The sequence below is a fragment of the Schistocerca gregaria genome, chromosome 6 (genome assembly GCF_023897955.1).
Source record: "Schistocerca gregaria isolate iqSchGreg1 chromosome 6, iqSchGreg1.2, whole genome shotgun sequence".
NCBI classification, from domain to species: Eukaryota; Metazoa; Arthropoda; class Insecta; order Orthoptera; family Acrididae; genus Schistocerca; species Schistocerca gregaria.
In genome coordinates, this window is record NC_064925.1 from 155,471,533 (window position 1) to 155,491,368 (window position 19,836).

Below are 19,836 nucleotides of genomic sequence, written 5' to 3' on the forward strand. Positions count from 1 at the left end.
TAATGGTTAAACCAGATTTCTGATATTCTCTGTGCAAATGTCTATCCATGTACTTCATATCACCCTCACCCTCTGAAAAAATTACTTTGTCATCAGCAAAATGCACAATGAGTAACCTGTCGTAATTTATAGATACACACGTATTTCAACAGGAAAGTTTCCATAACCTTAAAGCACAATACATGTATAATTTAAATACTGTAGGTACTGTCGAGCCCCACTGGCCACTGGAATCTTCCTGACATTTTGTACCTATTTTAATTACACACGTTTGGGTGAGGACACATGGCCTAAGAAGATGATGGAATGGATGTCAACTATTAAAAGAAGAAGGAGAAGAAGAGGAAGAAGAAGATACCTTTAAACAACATGAGAGGAGTGAGTCGGAAGATTTATGTCAGAGGCGAATTTAGGCGGAACATTGGAAAGACGGGACACTCTGGAAGCTACGATATGAAAAAGAACTATATGTATCCAATCGCAATAACATAGCATTCCTCATGATCCCATCCTTTATAGAAGCAATAAATGTCGTTGAGTCGAATTCTTACTTTAAATTAGATTGTTGCTCACTGCTTCGCCAGCAGACCCGTAGGTAACATATGTTTCACACATATATGTATTTCACGTAAATTTAACATATTTCGCAGGTTTTTATAAACATATTGAAAAAGGATGTTGCTGGCAACTATCTGATTCTAAGCTGTTTTCACCATGAGACTTTAGAAAGGATGTTAAATTTATCTGCGATATTTTAGCAGCGAGGCATGGTGTTTGGCCCCGAAACACACTAACTATATTATTTCCTCCCTGCTGTACTTATTTTCACATATGATTGATGCACTGAACAACAGAAGTAAGACACAGATTATTCTTCGTATTTTTAAAGTATTCCTACTCAACCATTTACCGAAGTTAAATACCGGCAGGTCGTTTTCGAACGTTTCTATATGCCACTACTTTCCATCGTCATCCCCAGCCCTAGCGGTAGTAGGGGTCTTTCACTACCAATCTATTTGCATACAAATAATGTTGAAACTGGTACAGGCGTTCCTCAGTTCTGCTTTTACATCACACCCTTTCATCCCAGACACTCAGCCGTCGGTTGCTAGGGGTGTGTTACGATCAGAGCAAATTTTGTAGATAGCAAGTGATATATGGCAGACATTCGTTCATGTGTTACAAAGATATGTGATATGTCATTGTCTTTGTAACAATGCCCCACCTCACTTCAATTCTAGCATTAAAACGTCATCGTGACTGTCACCAATTAGTCTAGAGATTCACTGAATATCTCTCCAGGTTACGACTTCTCACCTCAACGCCTGGTGGTCGTTAGGGTGCATTACCCCCAAAATATTTGTATACACATAATTATAAAAATAATGTATCATGAATACAAAAAGTGATTGAAATCGCCTCAGTCATTCCCGAGTTGAGCTTCTATATCACCCTCTTTAAACCTCCATTTATACGGGTGGTATATTTGTAGGTGAATCAAGTCCCAACAGAAACCATCGTGGGCGTGAGCACAACAACTCACCAAAGTTTGATCGCCATAAGATGAATGGCACAGCAAATCATGAAGACAAACATACAAACAAACAAACAAATTGTAAAAATCACAACAGTCTATGATGAAAAGTATTTGTTTTATACAACTACCAGTTTCAATGTTAATGATCGTCTTCAGATTGATCTGAAAGTAATGGGCATATTAATGAACAGTAGAATTATGATGTGTTACCAGCATTATCAGTAGCAGCGTGATTCACATTGGCTGAGGAAGAACTAACAAATGTACCTCTACATTTGAAGTTAACAAAAGAGTGTAATAAAACATATAGCCATGACTGGCATGGTCACATGATATAGAAACATGATAAAATTATGGTAAACACTTCTGTTTTAAGTCAGAGTAAAACCTCTTAATAATAGTTACCCAGCAGTAATGAATTCAATAAAATATCAAATGTAAAATTGAAAGCAGGATACAATTTTCACGAAAACTGCCGAGTTAAAACCAGGTGTGAATTGGCTAACTGTATTAAAGACATAATAGTTTCTAATGATGTAATTTTTGCGTGACTCGAGATCACTAAACTTTACACCACTGTCACCATTAATGAAACTGTAGAGATTACAAAAATCATAATCTGATGCCTCACCAGAAAATTATCAAAGCAGAAACCACACGGCTCACTGAAATGCTTGAATTCGTGCTTTCCTACTTCTCGTAATAACAAAATATATTTCCGAAAACAAGGCTTTGCAGTGGGAACTAGCTTCGGTGGCAGACTAGGTGATATTTCTACTAATGGCTTAGAAACAATTTTTCTTATAAATTCGCAGACTTTGAAGATCAAGTCATCTACTATAAACGTTATGCAGACGACTTCTTGGTGATGCTAAATGGTAGCGTAAACGATATTGATGTCTTCGTGCAACGGTTTTGTTCTGTGCATCCCAAAATTAAATATATCGCCAGTTAGAAAAAAATAACTCTTTAAGTGTTTCGCCTTAGGTATCACTAAAACTAACAATAGACAAGGTTCCAGCATGTATAGATTACTTACTTGCACAGATAACATTATTCATGTCAAATTCTGCCACCCAATTCGGAATGAAAGACCTTTTCCTTTACTTTCACGGTATACCTACTTTTTCACGTCCCATTAAATAGCCGATAAATGTATTGCATGTTGTTATTCCTGTTGCTTTTTGTTTATTTACGGATTGTCATATTTTTGTAGTCCCCCGTTTCTATTTGAGTTTACATATTGTTATTTTGTCAATTGGATTTAGTGAGTGGAGCTGAGGACGCCAGAATATGGAGTGCCAGGTGGAGACATCGGAACATTTCCGACATATTCTTCTGTTAGAGTTCAATAGACGGGTCGCAGCAGCGGATGCAGCTATAAATACACTACTCGCCATTAAAATTGCTACACCAAGAAGAAATGCAGATGATAAACGGGTATTCAATGGACAAATATATTATACTATAACTGACATGTGATTACATTTTCTAGCAATTTGGGTCCACATATCCTGAGGGGAATGCACCCGTGGTCTAGGGGTAGCGTCTTTGACTCATAATCAAAACGTATTCGGTCCCGGGTTCAACCCTCGCCACTGCCTAAATTTTGATAAATAATCAGCATTGGCCGCCTAAGACTTCCGGCATAAGAAGTCAGCCTCATTCTGCCAAGGAGTGGGAAATTGCCCCTAAAGGCGGAAGAATCAGGAATGATCAACGACATGGGGATGCAGAAGGCAATGGAAACCACTGCATTAAAGACACGTAACGTGTATCCACAGGACATGTGGCCTGTAGTTGAAGAAGTGTCATGATGATCTCTCCATTGGCCAAAGATTCCGGAATAGTCCCCCATTTGGATCTCCAGGAGGGGACTGCCAAGGGGGAGGTTACCATGAGAAAAAGATTGAATAATCAACGAAAGGATAATTTTCTACAAGTCGGGGCGTGGAATGTCAGAAGCTTGAACGTAGTAGGGAAACTAGAAAATCTGAAAAGGGAAATGCAATGGCTCAATCTAGATATAGTAGGGGTCAGTGAACTGAAGTGGAAGGAAGACAAGGATTTCTGGTCAGATGAGTATCCGGTAATATCAACAGCAGCAGAAAATGGTATAACAGGTGTAGGATTCGTTATGAATAGGAAGGTAGGGTAGAGGGTGTGTTACTGTGAACAGTTCAGTGACCGGGTTGTTCTAATCAGAATCGACAGCAGACCAACACCGACAACGATAGTTCAGGTATACATGCCGACGTCGCAAGCTGAAGATGAACAGATAGAGAAAGTGTATGAGGATATTGAAAGGGTAATGCAGTATGTAAAGGGGGACGAAAATCGAATAGTCATGGGCGACTGGAATGCAGTTGTAGGGGAAGGAGTAGAAGAAAAGGTTACAGGAGAATATGGGCTTGGGGCAAGGAATGAAAGAGGAGAAAGACTAATTGAGTTCTGTAACAAGTTTCAGCTAGTAATAGCGAATACCATGTTCAAGAATCACAAGAGGAGGAGGTATACTTGGAAAAGGCCGGGAGATACGGGAAGATTTCAATTAGATTACATCATGGTCAGACAGAGATTCCGAAATCAGATACTGGATTGTAAGGCGTACCCAGGAGCAGATATAGACTCAGATCACAATATAGTAGTGATGAAGAGTAGGCTGAAGTTCAAGACATTAGTCAGGAAGAATCAGTACGCTAAGAAGTGGGATATGGAAGTTCTAAGGAATGACGAGATACGTTTGAAGTTCTCTAACGCTATAAATACAGAAATAAGGAATAGCGCAGTAGGCAGCACAGTTGAAGAGGAATGGACATCTCTAAAAAGGGCCATCACAGAAGTTGGGAAGGAAAACATAGGTACAAAGAAGGTAGCTGCGAAGAAACCATGGGTAACAGAAGAAATACTTCAATTGATTGATGAAAGGAGGAAGTACAAACATGTTCCGGGGAAACCAGGAATACAGAAATACAAGTCGCAGAGGAATGAAATAAATAGGAAGTGCAGGGAAGCTAAGACGAAATGGCTGCAGGAAAAATGTGAAGACATCGAAAAATATATGATTGTCGGAAGCACAGACTCAGCATGCAGGAAAGTCAAAACAACCTTTGGTGACATTAAAAGCAACGGTGGTAACATTAAGAGTGCAACGGGAATTCCACTGTTAAATGAAGAGGAGAGAGCAGATAGGTGGAAAGAATACATTGAAAGCCTCTATGAGGGTGAAGATTTGTCTGATGTGATAGAAGAAGAAACAGGAGTCGATTTAGAAGAGATTGGGGATCCAGTATTAGAATCGGAATTTAAAAGAGCTTTGGAGGACTTACGGTCATATAAGGCAGAAGGGATAGATAACATTCCATCAGAATTTCTAAAATCATTAGGGGAAGTGGCAACAAAACGACTATTCACGTTGGTGTGTAGAATATATGAGTCTGGCGACATACCATCTGACTTTCGGAAAAGCATCATCCACACAATTCCGAAGACGGCAAGAGCTGACAAGTGCGATAATTATCGCACAATCAGCTTAACAGCTCATGTATCGAAGCTGCTCACAAGAATAATATACAGAAGAATGGAAAAGAAAATTGAGAATGCGCTAGGTGACGATCAGTTTGGCTTTAGGAAAAGTAAAGGCACGAGAGAGGCAATTCTGACGTTACAGCTAATAATGGAAGCAAGGCTAAAGAAAAATCAAGACACGTTCATAGGATTTGTCGACCTGGAAAAAGCGTTCGACAATATAAAATGGTGCAAGCTGTTCGAGATTCTGAAAAAAGTAGGGTACGCTATAGGGAGAGACGGGTCATATACAATATGTACAACACCCAACAGGGAATGATAAGAGTGGACCATCAAGAACGAAGTGCTCGTATTAAGAAGGGTGTAAGACAAGGCTGTAGCCTTTCGCCCCTACTCTTCAATCTGTACATCGAGGAAGCAATGATGGAAATAAAAGTAAGGTTCAGGAGTGGAATTAAAATACAAGGTGAAAGGATATCAATGATACGATTTACTGATGACATTGCTATCCTGAGTGAAAGTGAAGAAGAATTAAATGATCTGCTGAACGGAATGAACAGTCTAATGAGTACACAGTATGGTTTGAGAGTAAATCGGAGAAAGACAAAGGTAATGAGAAGTAGTAGAAATGAGAACAGCGAGAAACTTAACATCAGGATTGATGGTCACGAAGTCAATGAAGTTAAGGAATTCTGCTACCTAGGCAGTAAAATAACCAATGACGGACGGAGTAAGGAGGACATCAAAAGCATACTCGCTATGGCAAAAAAGGCATTTCTGGCCAAGAGAAGTCTACTAATATCAAATACCGGCCTTAATTTGAGGAAGAAATTTCTGAGGATGTACGTCTGGAGTACAGCATTGTATGGTAGTGAAACATGGACTGTGGGAAAACCGGAACACAAGAGAATCGAAGCATTCGAGATGTGGTGCTATAGACGAATGTTGAAAATTAGGTGGACTGATAAGGTAAGGAATGAGGAGGTTCTACGCACAATCGGAGAGGAAAGGAATATGTGGAAAACACTGATAAGGAGAAGGGACAGGATGATAGGACATCTGTTAAGACATGAGGGACTGACTTTCATGGTACTAGAGGGAGCTATAGAGGGCAAAAACTGTAGAGGAAGACAGAGATTGGAATACGTCGAGCAAATAAGTGAGGACGTAGGTTGCAAGTGCTACTCTGAGATGAAGAGGTTAGCACAGGAAAGGAATTCGTGGCGGGCCGCATCAAACCAGTCAGTAGACTGATGACAAAAAAAAAAAAGATCCTGAGAAATCAGTACCCAGAACAACCACTTCGGGCCGTAATAATGGCCTTGATACGCCTGGGCACTGAGTCAAACAGAGCTTGGATGGAGTGTACACTTACAGCTGCGCATGGAGCTTCAACACGATACCACGGTTCATCAAGAGTAGTGATTGGCGTATTGTGACGACCCAGTTGCTCGGCCACCATTGACCAGACGTTTTCAATTGGTGTGAGATCGGGAGAATGTGTATAGCCAGGGCAGGAGTCGAACATTTTCTCTATCCAGAAAGTCCCGTACAGGACCTGCAACATGCGGTCGTGCATTATCCTGCTGAAATGTAGGGTTTCGCAGGGATCGAATGAAGGGTAGAGCCACGGGTTGTAAAACATCTGAAATGCAACGTCCACTGTTCAAAGTGCCGTCAATGCGAACAGGTGGTGACCGAGACGTGTAACCAATGGCACCCTGTACCATCACGCCAGGTGATACACCAGTATGGCGATGACGAATACACGCTTCCAACATGCGTTCACCGCGATGTCGCCAATCACGGATGCGACCATCATGATGCTGTAAACACAACCTGGATTCATCCGAAAAAATGACGTTTTGTCATTCGTGCACCCAGGTTCGTCGTTGAGTACACCATCGCAGGCGCTCCTGTCTGTGATGGAGCGACAAAGGTAACCGCAGCCATGGTCTCCGAGCTGATAGTCCATGCTCCTGTAGACGTCGTCGAACTGTTCGTGCAGATATTTGTTGTCTTGCAAACGTCCCCATCTGTTGACTCAGGGATCGAGACGTGGGATCAGGTCACTACATTAACCTATCCTTCCTAGCACTCATTGCCAAAGTGTGGACTCTCCGTCGGTATCACTGATATCAACGGAAGGCCAGTTCCATTGGTTGAAGGATACGACGAAGTGTTGTCAGCCGCTTCCAGTTTGGAGTCTGCTTCTATGAGTCTGCAACCGACTGGCTGTGGGGGACTATTGCAGTCACAATGGTGACTGACTGAAGATGAATGTCGGGCTGATCTTGCTGAACAAAAAACAAAAAAAAAACAAAAAAAACGTATCTATCTGACTGCAGTCTGTTCATCATGGGATCAGGGTCCGCCCCTGGTAGCTGAGTGGTCAGCACGACGGAATGTCATACCTAACGGTCCAGATTCAATTCCCGGATTGGACGGAGATTTTCTCCGCTCAGTGACTGAGTCCTGTGTCGTCCTTATCATCATCATTTCATCCCCATCGACACGCAAGTCGCCAAAGTGGCGTCAACTCGAAAGGCTTGCACCAGGCGAATGGTCTACTAGACTGGAGGCTCTAGCCACACGGCGTTTCCATTATGGGATTAGGGCAGCTGGTGGCGCCGCTCTTCGGCAGTGATTGTACCACCTTGCCAGCTAAACGCCGGGACCGCTCCTCGGGCTGCCCTCCGTTTTACTGTTGGGACTGCCGGCTTACAGCCTCACGACATCCACCATCAGACATTTGCACATTTCTGGGGCTTACCCTGAGAGCAACTATGCGCAATGAGAGTACTGAAACATCAGCGGATGTGCACAGACATGCTGGGCTGTGGGGATGTGCGAGCCACCGCACTGCCTGGAACGAGGCAGCAGAACTGACCGTGGGTAACACCTGGTGCTTCAGCCACACATTTCACAACGAGCGCTGACACGCTACTTAGAGCATTTCTGCAACACGGGCGCAACAAGGCTGCTACCAGTTCGCTCAGAGGTGGAGACTCAACCACCGTAAAACTGTCAGCAGAAAGTGGATGATAATTTAATACTGTTTCATTGATCCCACGGGCGTGGCAAAGGTCCTCACCAGTGCCTCGTTGCTCGGCCGTCTTGAACCTTCATAGCGCATCACATCCAGTGGATCCCCTACATAACATTTTACTGTGGACCCAAGTTTAAACTCTAGCTCGTCCTAACTACATTTTGACATACCCCATTTTGCTCCGTGGAAAATTTTAATGATCATATCGCTGACTGTGGAATACTCTGCTGTAAACAGTACATACGCTCACAGACGCCAAGACCCCTTGGCTGTAAGCATAGTGTGCTAATGACGGCCCCATATTGCGCGACATGAGTTTTCAGCGTAATTTTGTCATGATTTCATACTGTGTCACTATGTGAGTCACGGCTATACACACTACTCGCCATTAAAATTGCTACACCAGGAAGATGACGTGCTACAGACGCGAAATTTAACCGACAAGAAGAAGATGCTGTGATAAGCAAATGATTAGCTTTTCAGAGTATTCGCACAAGGTTGGCGCCGGTGACGACACCTACAACGTGCTGACACTAGAAAAGTTTCCAACCGATTTCTCATACACAAACAGCAGTTGACCGACGTTGCCTGGTGAAACATTGTTGTGATGCCTCATGTAAGGAGGAGAAATGGGTACCATCATGTTTCCGACTTTCATAAAGGACGGATTGTAGCCTATCACGATTGCGGCTTATTGTAACGCGACATTGCTGCTCGCGTTGGTAGAGATCCAATGACTGTTAGTAGAATATGGAATCAGTGGGTTCAGGAGGGTAATACGGAACGCCTTGCTGGATCCCAACGGCCTCGTATCACTAGCAGTCGAGACGACAGGCATCTTACCCGCAGGGCTGTAACGGATCGTGCAGCCACGTCTCGATCCCTGAGTCAACAGATGGGGACGTTTGCAAGACAACAACCATCTACACGAACAGTTCGACGACGTTTGCAGCAGCATGGACTATCAGCTCGGAGACCACTTCTGCGGTTACTCTTGACGCTGCATCACAGACGGGAGCGGCTGCAATGGAGTACTCAACGACGAACCTCGGTGCACGAATGGCAAAACGTCATTTTTTCGGATGAATCCAGGTTCTGTTCAGAGCATCATGATGGTCACAACCGTGTTTGGCGACATCGCGGTGATCGCATATTGGAAACGTGTATTCGTCATCGCCATACTGGCGTATCACCCGGCGTGATGGTATGGGGTGCCATCGGTTACACGTCTGGGTCACCTCTTGTTCGCATTGACGGCACTTTGAACAATGGACGTTACATTTCAGATGTGGATACAGAAAATGTTCGAATGTTGCCCTGGCCAGCACATTCTCCAGATCTCTCACCAACTGAAAACGCCTGGTCAATGGTGGCCGAGAACCTGGCTTGTCACAATACACCTGTCACTACTCCTGATGAACTGTGCTATCATGTTGAAGCCTCATGGGCAGCTGTACCTGTACACGCCATCCAAGCTGTGTATGACTCAATGGCCAGGCGTAAAAAATTAGTATCGGTTCTAGGCGTTCAGTCTGGAACCGCGCTGCTGCTAGGGTCGCAGGTTCGAATCCTGCCTCAGAAATGGATGTGTGTGATGTCCTTAGGTTAGTTATGTTCAAGTAGTTCTAAATCTAGGGGACTGATGACCTCAGATGTGGTTAGAGGCAAAAAATTAGTACATCCTTTTAGAGATTTCCAATTCACTCAGGATTTATTGTTGCATCACTCCATATGGAGTACATGAAATGGTTACATCTACAGAATAGCAGCACATGCCCTTTTGAGGCAAGAGGCATCGACTCACGCTGAAACACTCACATTAGTACGTGGTGTAACCTACTCTGACGCAATGCACGCGCTGACTCTGGCATCCAGTCGATCGTACAGATGGCGAATGCTGTCTTGGGATAGGTAATGCCACACCTGGTCGACCTCTTCACATAGTTCTGTAAGAATTGCTGGTCGACGAGTTGCACGAGTCACTCTTCATCCCATCATATCTCGCACGTACTCGGTTGGAGACAAGTCTGCAGATCGTGCTCGCTAGGGAAGCTGCAGCACGTGTTGGAGAGAAAGTTGAGTTTCATGGGCAGTGTTTGGGCCAACGTAATTCTGTTGGAACAAGACATCACCTTCCTGTTGTAAGAAGGGCAAATTAACGGGTCTGACAACAATCTGCATGTACCGAGATCCAGTTATCGTCCCCCTACAAAAAACTTCTAAGTGAACGAGGCTTGCACCTTATCAGATTCCAGCCTGGGTGGGGCCACTGCTTCTTGGAACAATGCACTGTACGAGGCAGCACTCAGCACATGTACGCCGTACGCGCAAACGACGATCAGTTGCGTTCAGGCAGAATCTGCTTTCATCATACAAAACCACGGCGCGCCACTCTACCTTCCAAGTGAACCTCTGACGGCACCAGTTGAGACGTGCACGTCGATGCTGTGGCGTTAGTGGGACAGGCTAGAGGTGTGCAGACTCCCACTGCTGATAACTGGGTCGCAAATATTCGTGACGTTATGTCTGGGCTCATAAGCCCTCTTGTCTGTGCTATGGTATCTGTAGGAACTGCTACTGCCACCCTCACAATACAATCCTGGTGGGTGTCTGTGCTGCGTGGACATCCAGGACCTTGTCTACGGCTGTGAGAATGTCCAGTTGCCCACTGATACCAGTGTTGTACAACTGACGCAGCACGTCCAGCTTAAGTAGCAGTTTCCCTAAAGGGCCATCTCGCCACTGGAAAGGCCACAATTTTACCCCTTTCAGAGTCGCTCGCCTGACTGTGGGGAACACGAGTACGTCTCCATAACATCGTTGCCTGCCTGCTTCACACACTTGCATCACGTGAGCCTTCTGGTTGTGAACACTTCCTATCAAAGGGCAGACACAGATGGCACTCTGGTACCTATAGCACTACGCTGTCTGTCGATGTTGAAACCATTTTCGTACAACTGTTATCCCCCAGATGAGATATACCGTCATCTGGTCAAAATGGACGACGTCTTATTTTTTTTCGTGCAGTGTGTCTTATTTTCCTCTTATTGTAATTCCATGTATGCTTTTTAGTTCCATCTTAGACAAAAAGAATCGCACTACAGCTTGTGATCTTGATAACTTATCGTAATATTATTATTGATAAATATGCACATTCTTTTTAGAACGATCTATAGTTGGTCACTGCAGTTCCACCTATCACTGAATAAAACAAAAACTTGTAGGTATTGACTGTGGTTGTTTTTGCGTGTTGTAAAACTTTAGATCGCTCTTTTCTTCACGGTGACTACGTTACCCCTCATCAAACAAATATTCTTTTTATGTACTAGAGTGGTGGGGAAGAGAGTGAGACAGGGGTGTAGCCTCTCCCCAATGTTATTCAATCTGTATACTGAGCAAGCAGTAAAGGCAACAAAAGAAAAATTCGGAGTAGATATTAAGATCCATGGAGAATAAATAAAAACTTTGAGGTTCGCCGATGACATTGTAATTATGTCAGAGACAGTAAAGAACTTGGAAGAGCAGTTGAACGGAATGGACAGTGTCTTGAAAGGAGGATATAAGATGAACATCAACAAAATCAAAACGAGGGTATTGGAATGTAATCGAATTAAGTCGGGTGATGCTGAGGGAATTAGAGTAGGAAATGAGACACTTAAAGAAGTGAAGGAGTTTTGCTATTTGGGGAGTAAAATAATTGATGATGGTCGAAGTAGAGAGGATATAAAATGTAGCCTGGCAATGGAAAGACAAGCGTTTCCGAAGAAGAGAAATTTGTTAACATCGAGTATAGATTTAAGTGTCAGGAAGTCGTTTCTGAAAGTATTTGTATGGAGTGTAGCCATGTATCGAAGTGAAATGTGGACGATAAATAGTTTAGACAAGAAGAGATAGAAGCTTTCAAAATGTGGTGCTACAGAAGAATGCTCAAGATTAGATGGCTAGATCACATAACTAATGAGAAGGTATTAAACAGAATTGGATAGAAGAGAAATTTGTGGTATCGGATGGTAGGACATGTTCTGAGGCATCAAGAGATCACCGATTTGGTACTGGAGGGCAGCGTGGAGGGTAAGAATCGTAGAGGGAGACCAAGAGATAAGTACAGTAAGCAGATTCAGAAAGATGTATGTTGCAGTAGGTACTGGGAGATGAAGAAGCTTGCACAGGATAGAGTAGCATGGAGAGCTGCATGAGGACTGTAGACGACAACAACAACAACATGTATTAGAGTGAGACTAGCGCTTCTCGGACGAAAGACGCCTCTTTGGCACTTTGCCCGGTTTCGGACTCACCGGCCAGCGAGCGGTTGTAGACGCGCGGCAGCCAGGAGGAGAAGTCGGTGCGGCGCACGTGGACGCCCACGAAGGTGACGCGCGCGTGGTCGGGAACGCCGCTTCGCCTGCGCAGAGCCCAGAGCGCGCGCTGGGCGCCGGCCGCCAGCTCCGGCCGCAGGCGGAAGTCGCCGGCCCGCAGCTCGTCGAGGCGCGCCAGCACCGGCTCCGCCAGAACGATCCAGCGGTGCAGCAGCAGCGGCCGCTCCGCGAAGGCCGGCAGCGCGCGCGACAGCGGCTCCAGGCGCCAGCGCTTCACCGGCTCTGACGCCTCCAGGCGCCGTCTGCAAGAGCCACCGTACAGTGCGTGAGAGAAAAACTGTCACACTTCTTTCTGACTTGCTGCCAGTAACTTAGTTACGAAAACGGCCGACAGGGGCGCCACCGACCGTAACTGGCGATGAGTCAGGCAGGAAAGCACTTTCTGCGCTATAATTTGCCCATTACCAGTCGGCAGGTAGTGTGCAAGGAGTGTTATGGCGATGAATCAGGCAGGAAAGCCATTTTCTGTGCCATAATTTACCTGTTACCAATCGGTACGTAGTGTGTAAGGAGTGGAATGGCGATGAGTGAGGCAGGAAAGCCGATTTCTGTGCTATAATTTGCGCGTTACCAATCGACAGGTAGTGTGTAAGGAGTGTAATGGCGATGAGTCAGGCAGGAAAGCCAATTTATGTGCTATAATTTGCCCATTACCAATCGGCAGGTAGTGCGTAAGGAGTGTAATGGTGATGAGTCAAGCAGGAAAGCCATTTTCTGGGCTACAATTTGCGCTTTACCTATCGGCGGGTGGTGTGTAAGGAGTTTCACAGCACACCATCTGTTTACAACAGCTTAGTAGCATAATGAAATGGTACAAGAAATCTGAAGAGGATGGTTGTTGGTGCGATGCAAAATGTCCTGGCAGACTGGGCGTGTCAGGAAAGATGGTTACCAGTGTGAAGGACATGATGTTGCCAAGTCTACTTATCGAGCTAGAGTGAAACTGAACACCCCTCATACAACAGTACGGAAAATCCTTTGTAAGCAAACTGGTAGAAGCCGACATCGGGTAAGATCAGTTTGGATCCATAGAAATGCTGAAATACGTGAGGCAATTCTGACCCTACGACTAACCTTAGAAAATAGATTAAGGAAAGCCAAACCTACGTTTCTAGCATTTGTAGACTTAGAGAAAGCTTTCGATAATATTGACTGGAATACTCTCTTTCAAATTCTAAAGGTGGCAGCGGTAAAATACAGGGAGCGAAAGGCTATTTACAATTTGTGCAGAAACCAGATGGCAGTTATAAGAGGCGAGGGGCATGAAAGGTAAAGAGTGGTTGAGAAGGGAGTGAGACAGGGTTTTAGTCTCTCCACGATGTTATTCAATCTGTATATTGAGCAAGCAGTAAAGGAAACAAAAGAAAATTTCGGAGTAGGTATTAAAATCCATGGAGGAGAAATAAAAACTCTTGGAAGAGCAGTTGAACGGAATGGACAGTGTCTTGAAAGGACAGTATAAGATGAACATCAACAAAAGCAAAACGAGGATAATGGAATGTAGATGAATTAAGTCGGGCGATGCTGAGGGAATTAGATTAGGAAATGAGACACTTAAAGTAGTAAAGGAGTTATGCTATTTGTTGAGCAAAATAACTGATGATGGTCGAAGTAGAGAGAATATAAAAATTAGACTGGCAATGGCAAAGAAAGCGTTTCTGAAGAAGAGAAAATTGTTAACATCGTTTATAGATTTAAGTGTCAAGAAGTCGTCAGCGGTTCACCGGCTCTGACGCCTCCAGGCGCCATCTGCAAGAGCCACAGTACAGTGCATGAGAGAAAAACTGTCTCTTTTCTTTTTTACTTGCTGCCAGTAATTTAGTTAGAAAAGCAGCCGACAGCTTAAAATGGCGATGAGTCAGGCAGGAGAGCCATTTTGTGCGCTATAATTTGCCCGTTACCAATCGGCAGGTAGTGTGTAAGGAGTTTCACAGCACACCATCTATTTACACCTGCTTAGTAGCATAATGAAATGGTACAAGAAACCTGAAGAGGATGGTTGTTGGTGTGATGCAAAATGTCCTGGCAGACCGGGCATGACAGGAAAGACGGTGGCCTATATGAAGGACACTGAGCCGTAGTTGTGTCTGGCTCTTCGAAATGCGCGCCAGGTGGTGTGCTTTCGCTTCGTGTCTAGTGTTTGCGGTGGCGCTTTCGGTTCGGCGCGCTGTTTGGATCGCTACCACCCTCGGGCGGGAGGTGGAGCAAGTGTACGGTCACGTGACGATCGAGGAGTACGTAGTGGGCGGTGTCCGAGAGAGGTGGGGGCGCGAGCGGGGCCCTGTTGTTGGGGGTGTCAACTGCTCGCCACGTGCGCTGACCGACCTCTTGGCTGTCAGGGGCTAAGTCTGCCTTACCTGCATGTATGTGGCTTATGAATCTTGGAAGCTGTGGTGCAGGAGATCAGTGCATGGGACCGTATGTCTTCTTATCGGCCATTGAAACCACTGGCAGCAGTTGGCTCTGATGAGTATAAGGAAGTGCAACATGTTCCCGGTGCTGTCGTGCAGTCTGAGAAATCCCAACTGTTTTCTATGTAACCGAGGTATATATATATATAGTTTATGAGTTTCTTCACCAGTGGTTTTGATGGGGGTCTTCTCACTGCAGTTTTCGTTTGCTAGTCCACGAGAATGTGGTAATTGCTTCTTGGTCGGGCCGTTTCATTCACGCCTTCGTTGGGTGATTTAGTCTGAAGTCTACTTATCGAGTTTGTCTGAAGCTGAACACCCCTCATACAACAGTGCGGAAAATCCTTTGTAAGCAATTAATAGAGAAATTGTACGAACTACACCTGTACATTTAATATCCTGTAAATTATTTTCGATTTATATTTATATTACATCGCTGTTTATGATGCACAGTTGGATTATTTATCATTTCATTGGCTGATACTGACTAGCACCACATACTAACAATTCCTGTAATACTTCATTTCCGGGAGGTAATTGGAGCTCAGCATTGACAGAAAAGACAGCGTGGGCTATGCCTACCTCAGAAATCACTATCGGCGAAAAAATTGGAAATTTGTAGTAAGTTCCAATGTGACCAAACTGCTGAGGTCATCGGTCCCTAGACTTACACACTAACTTAAACTGCCACGCGCGATTAGCCGAGCGGTCTGATGCGCTGCAGTCGTGGACTGTGCGGCTGGTCCCGGCGGAGGTTCGGGTCCTCCCTCGGGCATGGGTGTGTGTGTTTGTCCTTAGGATAATTTAGGTTAAGTAGTGTGTACGCTTAGGTACTGATGACCTTACCAGTTAAGTCCCATAAGATTTCACACACATTTGAACATTTTTTAAGTTAAACTAACTTAGCTAAGGACAACAGACATACACCCATGCCCAAGGGAGGACTCGAACCTCTGACGGAGGGAGCCTCGCAAAACGTGGCAAGGCGCTTCAGACTGTCGGCTAGAGAGGAGCTTGGAAGGGAGCTGTCATGTTCTGCAGGGGTGGACATTTATTGCTTTATGACAGAGTAGAGGGAGAAGGCAGCAGTATTCAGAGGTGGAAGCTGCAGAACCCCCATAGCAAGGAAAGAGCAGGTTTCAGGTTACACTCTGATGGGAACAAAAAAAAAATGATAAAATCATTGTAGCATACCTGACCAAAGAGTGTCATGGTTGGAACAAGGCAAAAAGACATCTTTTTAATGCAAACAAATGCTCAGTGTCATAAACGATGGATGCGAGCTGACCTATGAAGAATCTTCTCAAGACAAACGCCAGGGCATGTTTCCCACTGAAAAGCAGAGTTGCATATTTGATGCGTGGAGTGCTAAGGATGTACGAGGGGAAACAATAAGTTACAGAAAATCTTCTGAAAGAAGTAAGAGCTTTAGGCAATTGCCTGGCAGATTCATGACCCATGTAGTGGGCGTAATGTTTTTGTAGCAGCTGCTGGGATTCGTTGCCTGAGTGCAAGGGTAGGCGCCTTGTGTAGGGAGAGGGGAGGTGTATGTTGTCTAAAGGAACTTCCCTCCAGGTATCAACCGAAGGTACTTCCTTATGGGGATTGATAGAAAGCACTTCCCTCCGGGTGTTCGACCTACAGTCGGTGGCAAGAGCCACAGTGGAGAATCTGGCGGTTAGATTGAAACGTCCCCTTAGAATGATGAATTACTGTGCTGGCAAACTTCTACGTTATTTGATACAGAGACAGCTGAGTAAAACTGAACGTACTCAGACAGTTCTCTCTTTACTTATTCTGATCATCACTAAACTGACACACAATATTTTTTTAGCGCAACGCAATCTGTCTTTCAATAATCCCTACAAAAGAACGGCCCAGACTAACAGGAACCTATACCTTTCATGAATCACTTACCTCACAAAAATCTTCGTTACTCGAACTACTGCAATACTGCAAGCACCAATACTGCCAGCTAAATAAACGATTCTAACTATCGAAGGCACTAACTACTGATAGGGATAGTTGGCAAATGAAAGATTTTGATAGAGAACAAACAACGTATTTACCACTGCTGGTGGCTCACCTCCAACTGCACAACGCTACGCGCTGTTCAAATCCAACTTCCCAACACTACACGCGAATATCAATGAGTCCAACCAGCCACAGACTGTGCACAGCAGAGTCAGTGATTTTAGTACAGAGCGCTACGTGTCGTTACCAACATACAAACCTAAACAGCCTACTTACAAGAATTTGTTGTTTTTGCTTTCAACACTAGGAGTTCGTGAAGTCGTTTCCCTGTTACAGAATAGTTATTCTGCTTACTCAAGTGAGATTCTTAACTTCTCTGTGCAGTATGAAACACGTTTAAATACTTCTTTACCTAGGAATACCTGAGTCGGAGAAAACAGAAATCTCGAATTGTGTTCGTCTTGTACTGAGATAATTTCAGTACTAGCAGTTTGTGGACGGCATACTGCGTCCACTTTGTAGGCAGAGAATTGGAGGTTCATATGGTTCAAATGGCTCTGAGCACTATGGGACTTAACATCTATGGTCATCAGTCCCCTAGAACTTAGAACTACTTAAACCTAACTAACCTAAGGACATCACACAACACCCAGCCATCACGAGGCAGAGAAAATCCCTGACCCCGCCGGGAATCTAACCCGGGAACCCGGGCGTGGGAAGCGAGAACGCTACCGCACGACCACGAGATGCGGGCAGAATTCCAGGTGCACCATGTACATTATATGTATTGTGACCAACATCCAACGAGCTGATCATCAGTGCAGTACATATGCTGTCCTTATTTCAGTGCGTGACATGCGCACTGTTGTTTGTTGGATAGGTAAACACTCACGGTAAATGAAATGAGTTCCATTTGTTTGACTGCTGATCTTTTTCTGAAGGTGCCAGAAAGGGTTTAGATCTTTTGTTTCTCACCGCTAATCAGTATCAGCCAACTTTGTGTCCGTCTAATTAAGGGGGTGGGGGAGGTTGGGGGGCTGGGGGGCGCATTTTAGAGGAAGTCAAACATACGTGCTGCCCATCTCGAAATTACACTTATGGCAGAATCCCACGTTCTGTACTACATATTTGTACAATTTATTGCACTCTACATGTTTTTTGAGAGTAAGTAATTCACATTATCCAAGTCATGATTCATTCTAGTAACAGCCCCATAGGAATGATTTCGTTTGATGTTCTAAACTGAAGTAAAACCACAACACAATGCTTCATTTTCCGGAAGTCCCTAGGTATGTCAATGAAAGGGTCGTTATACTCATTTGTTGGTGTGAGAATTCCATTGCAGAGAGAACATTAGACAACCACACAAACAAACACTACACTGAAGAGCCAAAGAAATTGGTACCCCTGAGTAATATCGTGTAGGGCACGCAGAAGTGCAGCAACGCATGGACTCAACTAAGTCTGAAGTAGTGCTTGAGGGAACTGACACCATGAATCCTGCAGATCTGTCCATAAATCCGTAATAATACGTGGGGGAGGAGATCTATTCTGAACAGCACGTTGCAAGGCATCCCAGATATGCTCAGTAACGTTTATGTCTGGAGAGTTTGGTGGCCAGCGAAAGGGTTTAAACTCAGAAGAGTGTTCCTGGGGCCACTCTGTAGCAACTCTGCACATGTGTCGTATTGTCCTGCTGGAATTGCCCTTGTGCGTCGGAATGCACAGTGGACGTGAATGGATGCAGATGAACAGACAGGATGCCTACGTAGTTGCCACCTGTCAGAGTCGTGTCTAGGCGTATCAGGGGTCCCATACTACTCCAACGGCATACGCCCCACACCATTGCAGAGCCTCCACCAGCTTGAACAGTCCCCTGTTGACATACAGGCTCTATGGATTCGTGAGGTTGTCCTTCCATCCGTATTTGGTGTTTTACCGTATTCCCGATATTCGAGGTACACCTGTCAAATGGTCGTACGGGTAAATCGGCACTTCATCGCTACCTCGGAGATGCTGTGCCCCATCGCTAGTGCTTCGACTATAGCACCACGTTCAAGCTCACTTAAATCTTGATAACCTGCCATTGTAGCAACAGTAACAGATCTAACAACTGCGCCAGACACTTGTTGTCTTATATAGGCATTGCCGACCGCAGCGCCGTGTTCTGCCTATTTACTTAACTTTCTATTTGAATACGCATGCCTCTAAGGTGCGTCTGAAAGGTTCGGTGAATGGTCTCAGAAAATAAAGGGAACAAGAGTTTCTAAGGAAGTAGCTTTACTGGCATTCAGAGTGATCAGTTTCAGCTACAACAATCTTCTGACATCGATTGTAAGCTTATTGCAAAGCGTCAGTAACTGTGTCTGAAGAAGTCGTCTGAGAAAATCTAAGTTTGAGAAGATGCTGATCCCTGTTTCGATAGCAACGGCTTGAAACATCACGAATTTCTACCTGAGGAAGGCAGGGAAGACGATGAACACCATGCGATTGACTGTCGCTTGCTTTTCGGATCGTAGTGGCAGCACCAAGTTTCATTACCTTCCAATGTGGATATCCAATAACACGTTACCATGACGCTTCGAGTGATTCCACAAAAATCGGTTGCTGACAGTTTCCAACAGCTTTACAACTGATGTAAGAAGTGTGTTACAGCTAATGGTGATTACTCTGAAGGCCAGTAAAGGTATTTTGCTTCTAATTCTTGTTTCATTTATTTCCTGAGGCCGTTCACCGAACTTTTCAGGCGCACCTTGTATACCAGTTTCTTTGGAACTTCAGTGTGCATGCTACAAATAATACGTGGTGATACGTGGGACCGCAGCTCGTGGTCGTGCGGTAGCGTTCTCGCTTCCCACGCCCGGGTTCCCGGGTTCGATTCCCGGCGGGGTGAGGGATTTTCTCTGCCTCGTGATGACTGGGTGTTGTGTGCTGTCCTTACGTTAGTTAGGTTTAAGTGGT

At 44.7% G+C, this 19,836-nt stretch overlaps 1 protein-coding gene across 1 annotated transcript in view; it reads right to left on the bottom strand.

The window, feature by feature from the left end:
• Window positions 1-19,836, bottom strand: part of LOC126278418 (uncharacterized) — a 97,788-nt gene that overhangs the window by 29,356 nt on the left and 48,596 nt on the right. The window contains exon 3 of the mRNA XM_049978528.1: window positions 12,410-12,732. Coding sequence (XP_049834485.1) covers window positions 12,410-12,732 — 323 coding nt within the window. The remainder of the gene's footprint in view (window positions 1-12,409; window positions 12,733-19,836) is intronic.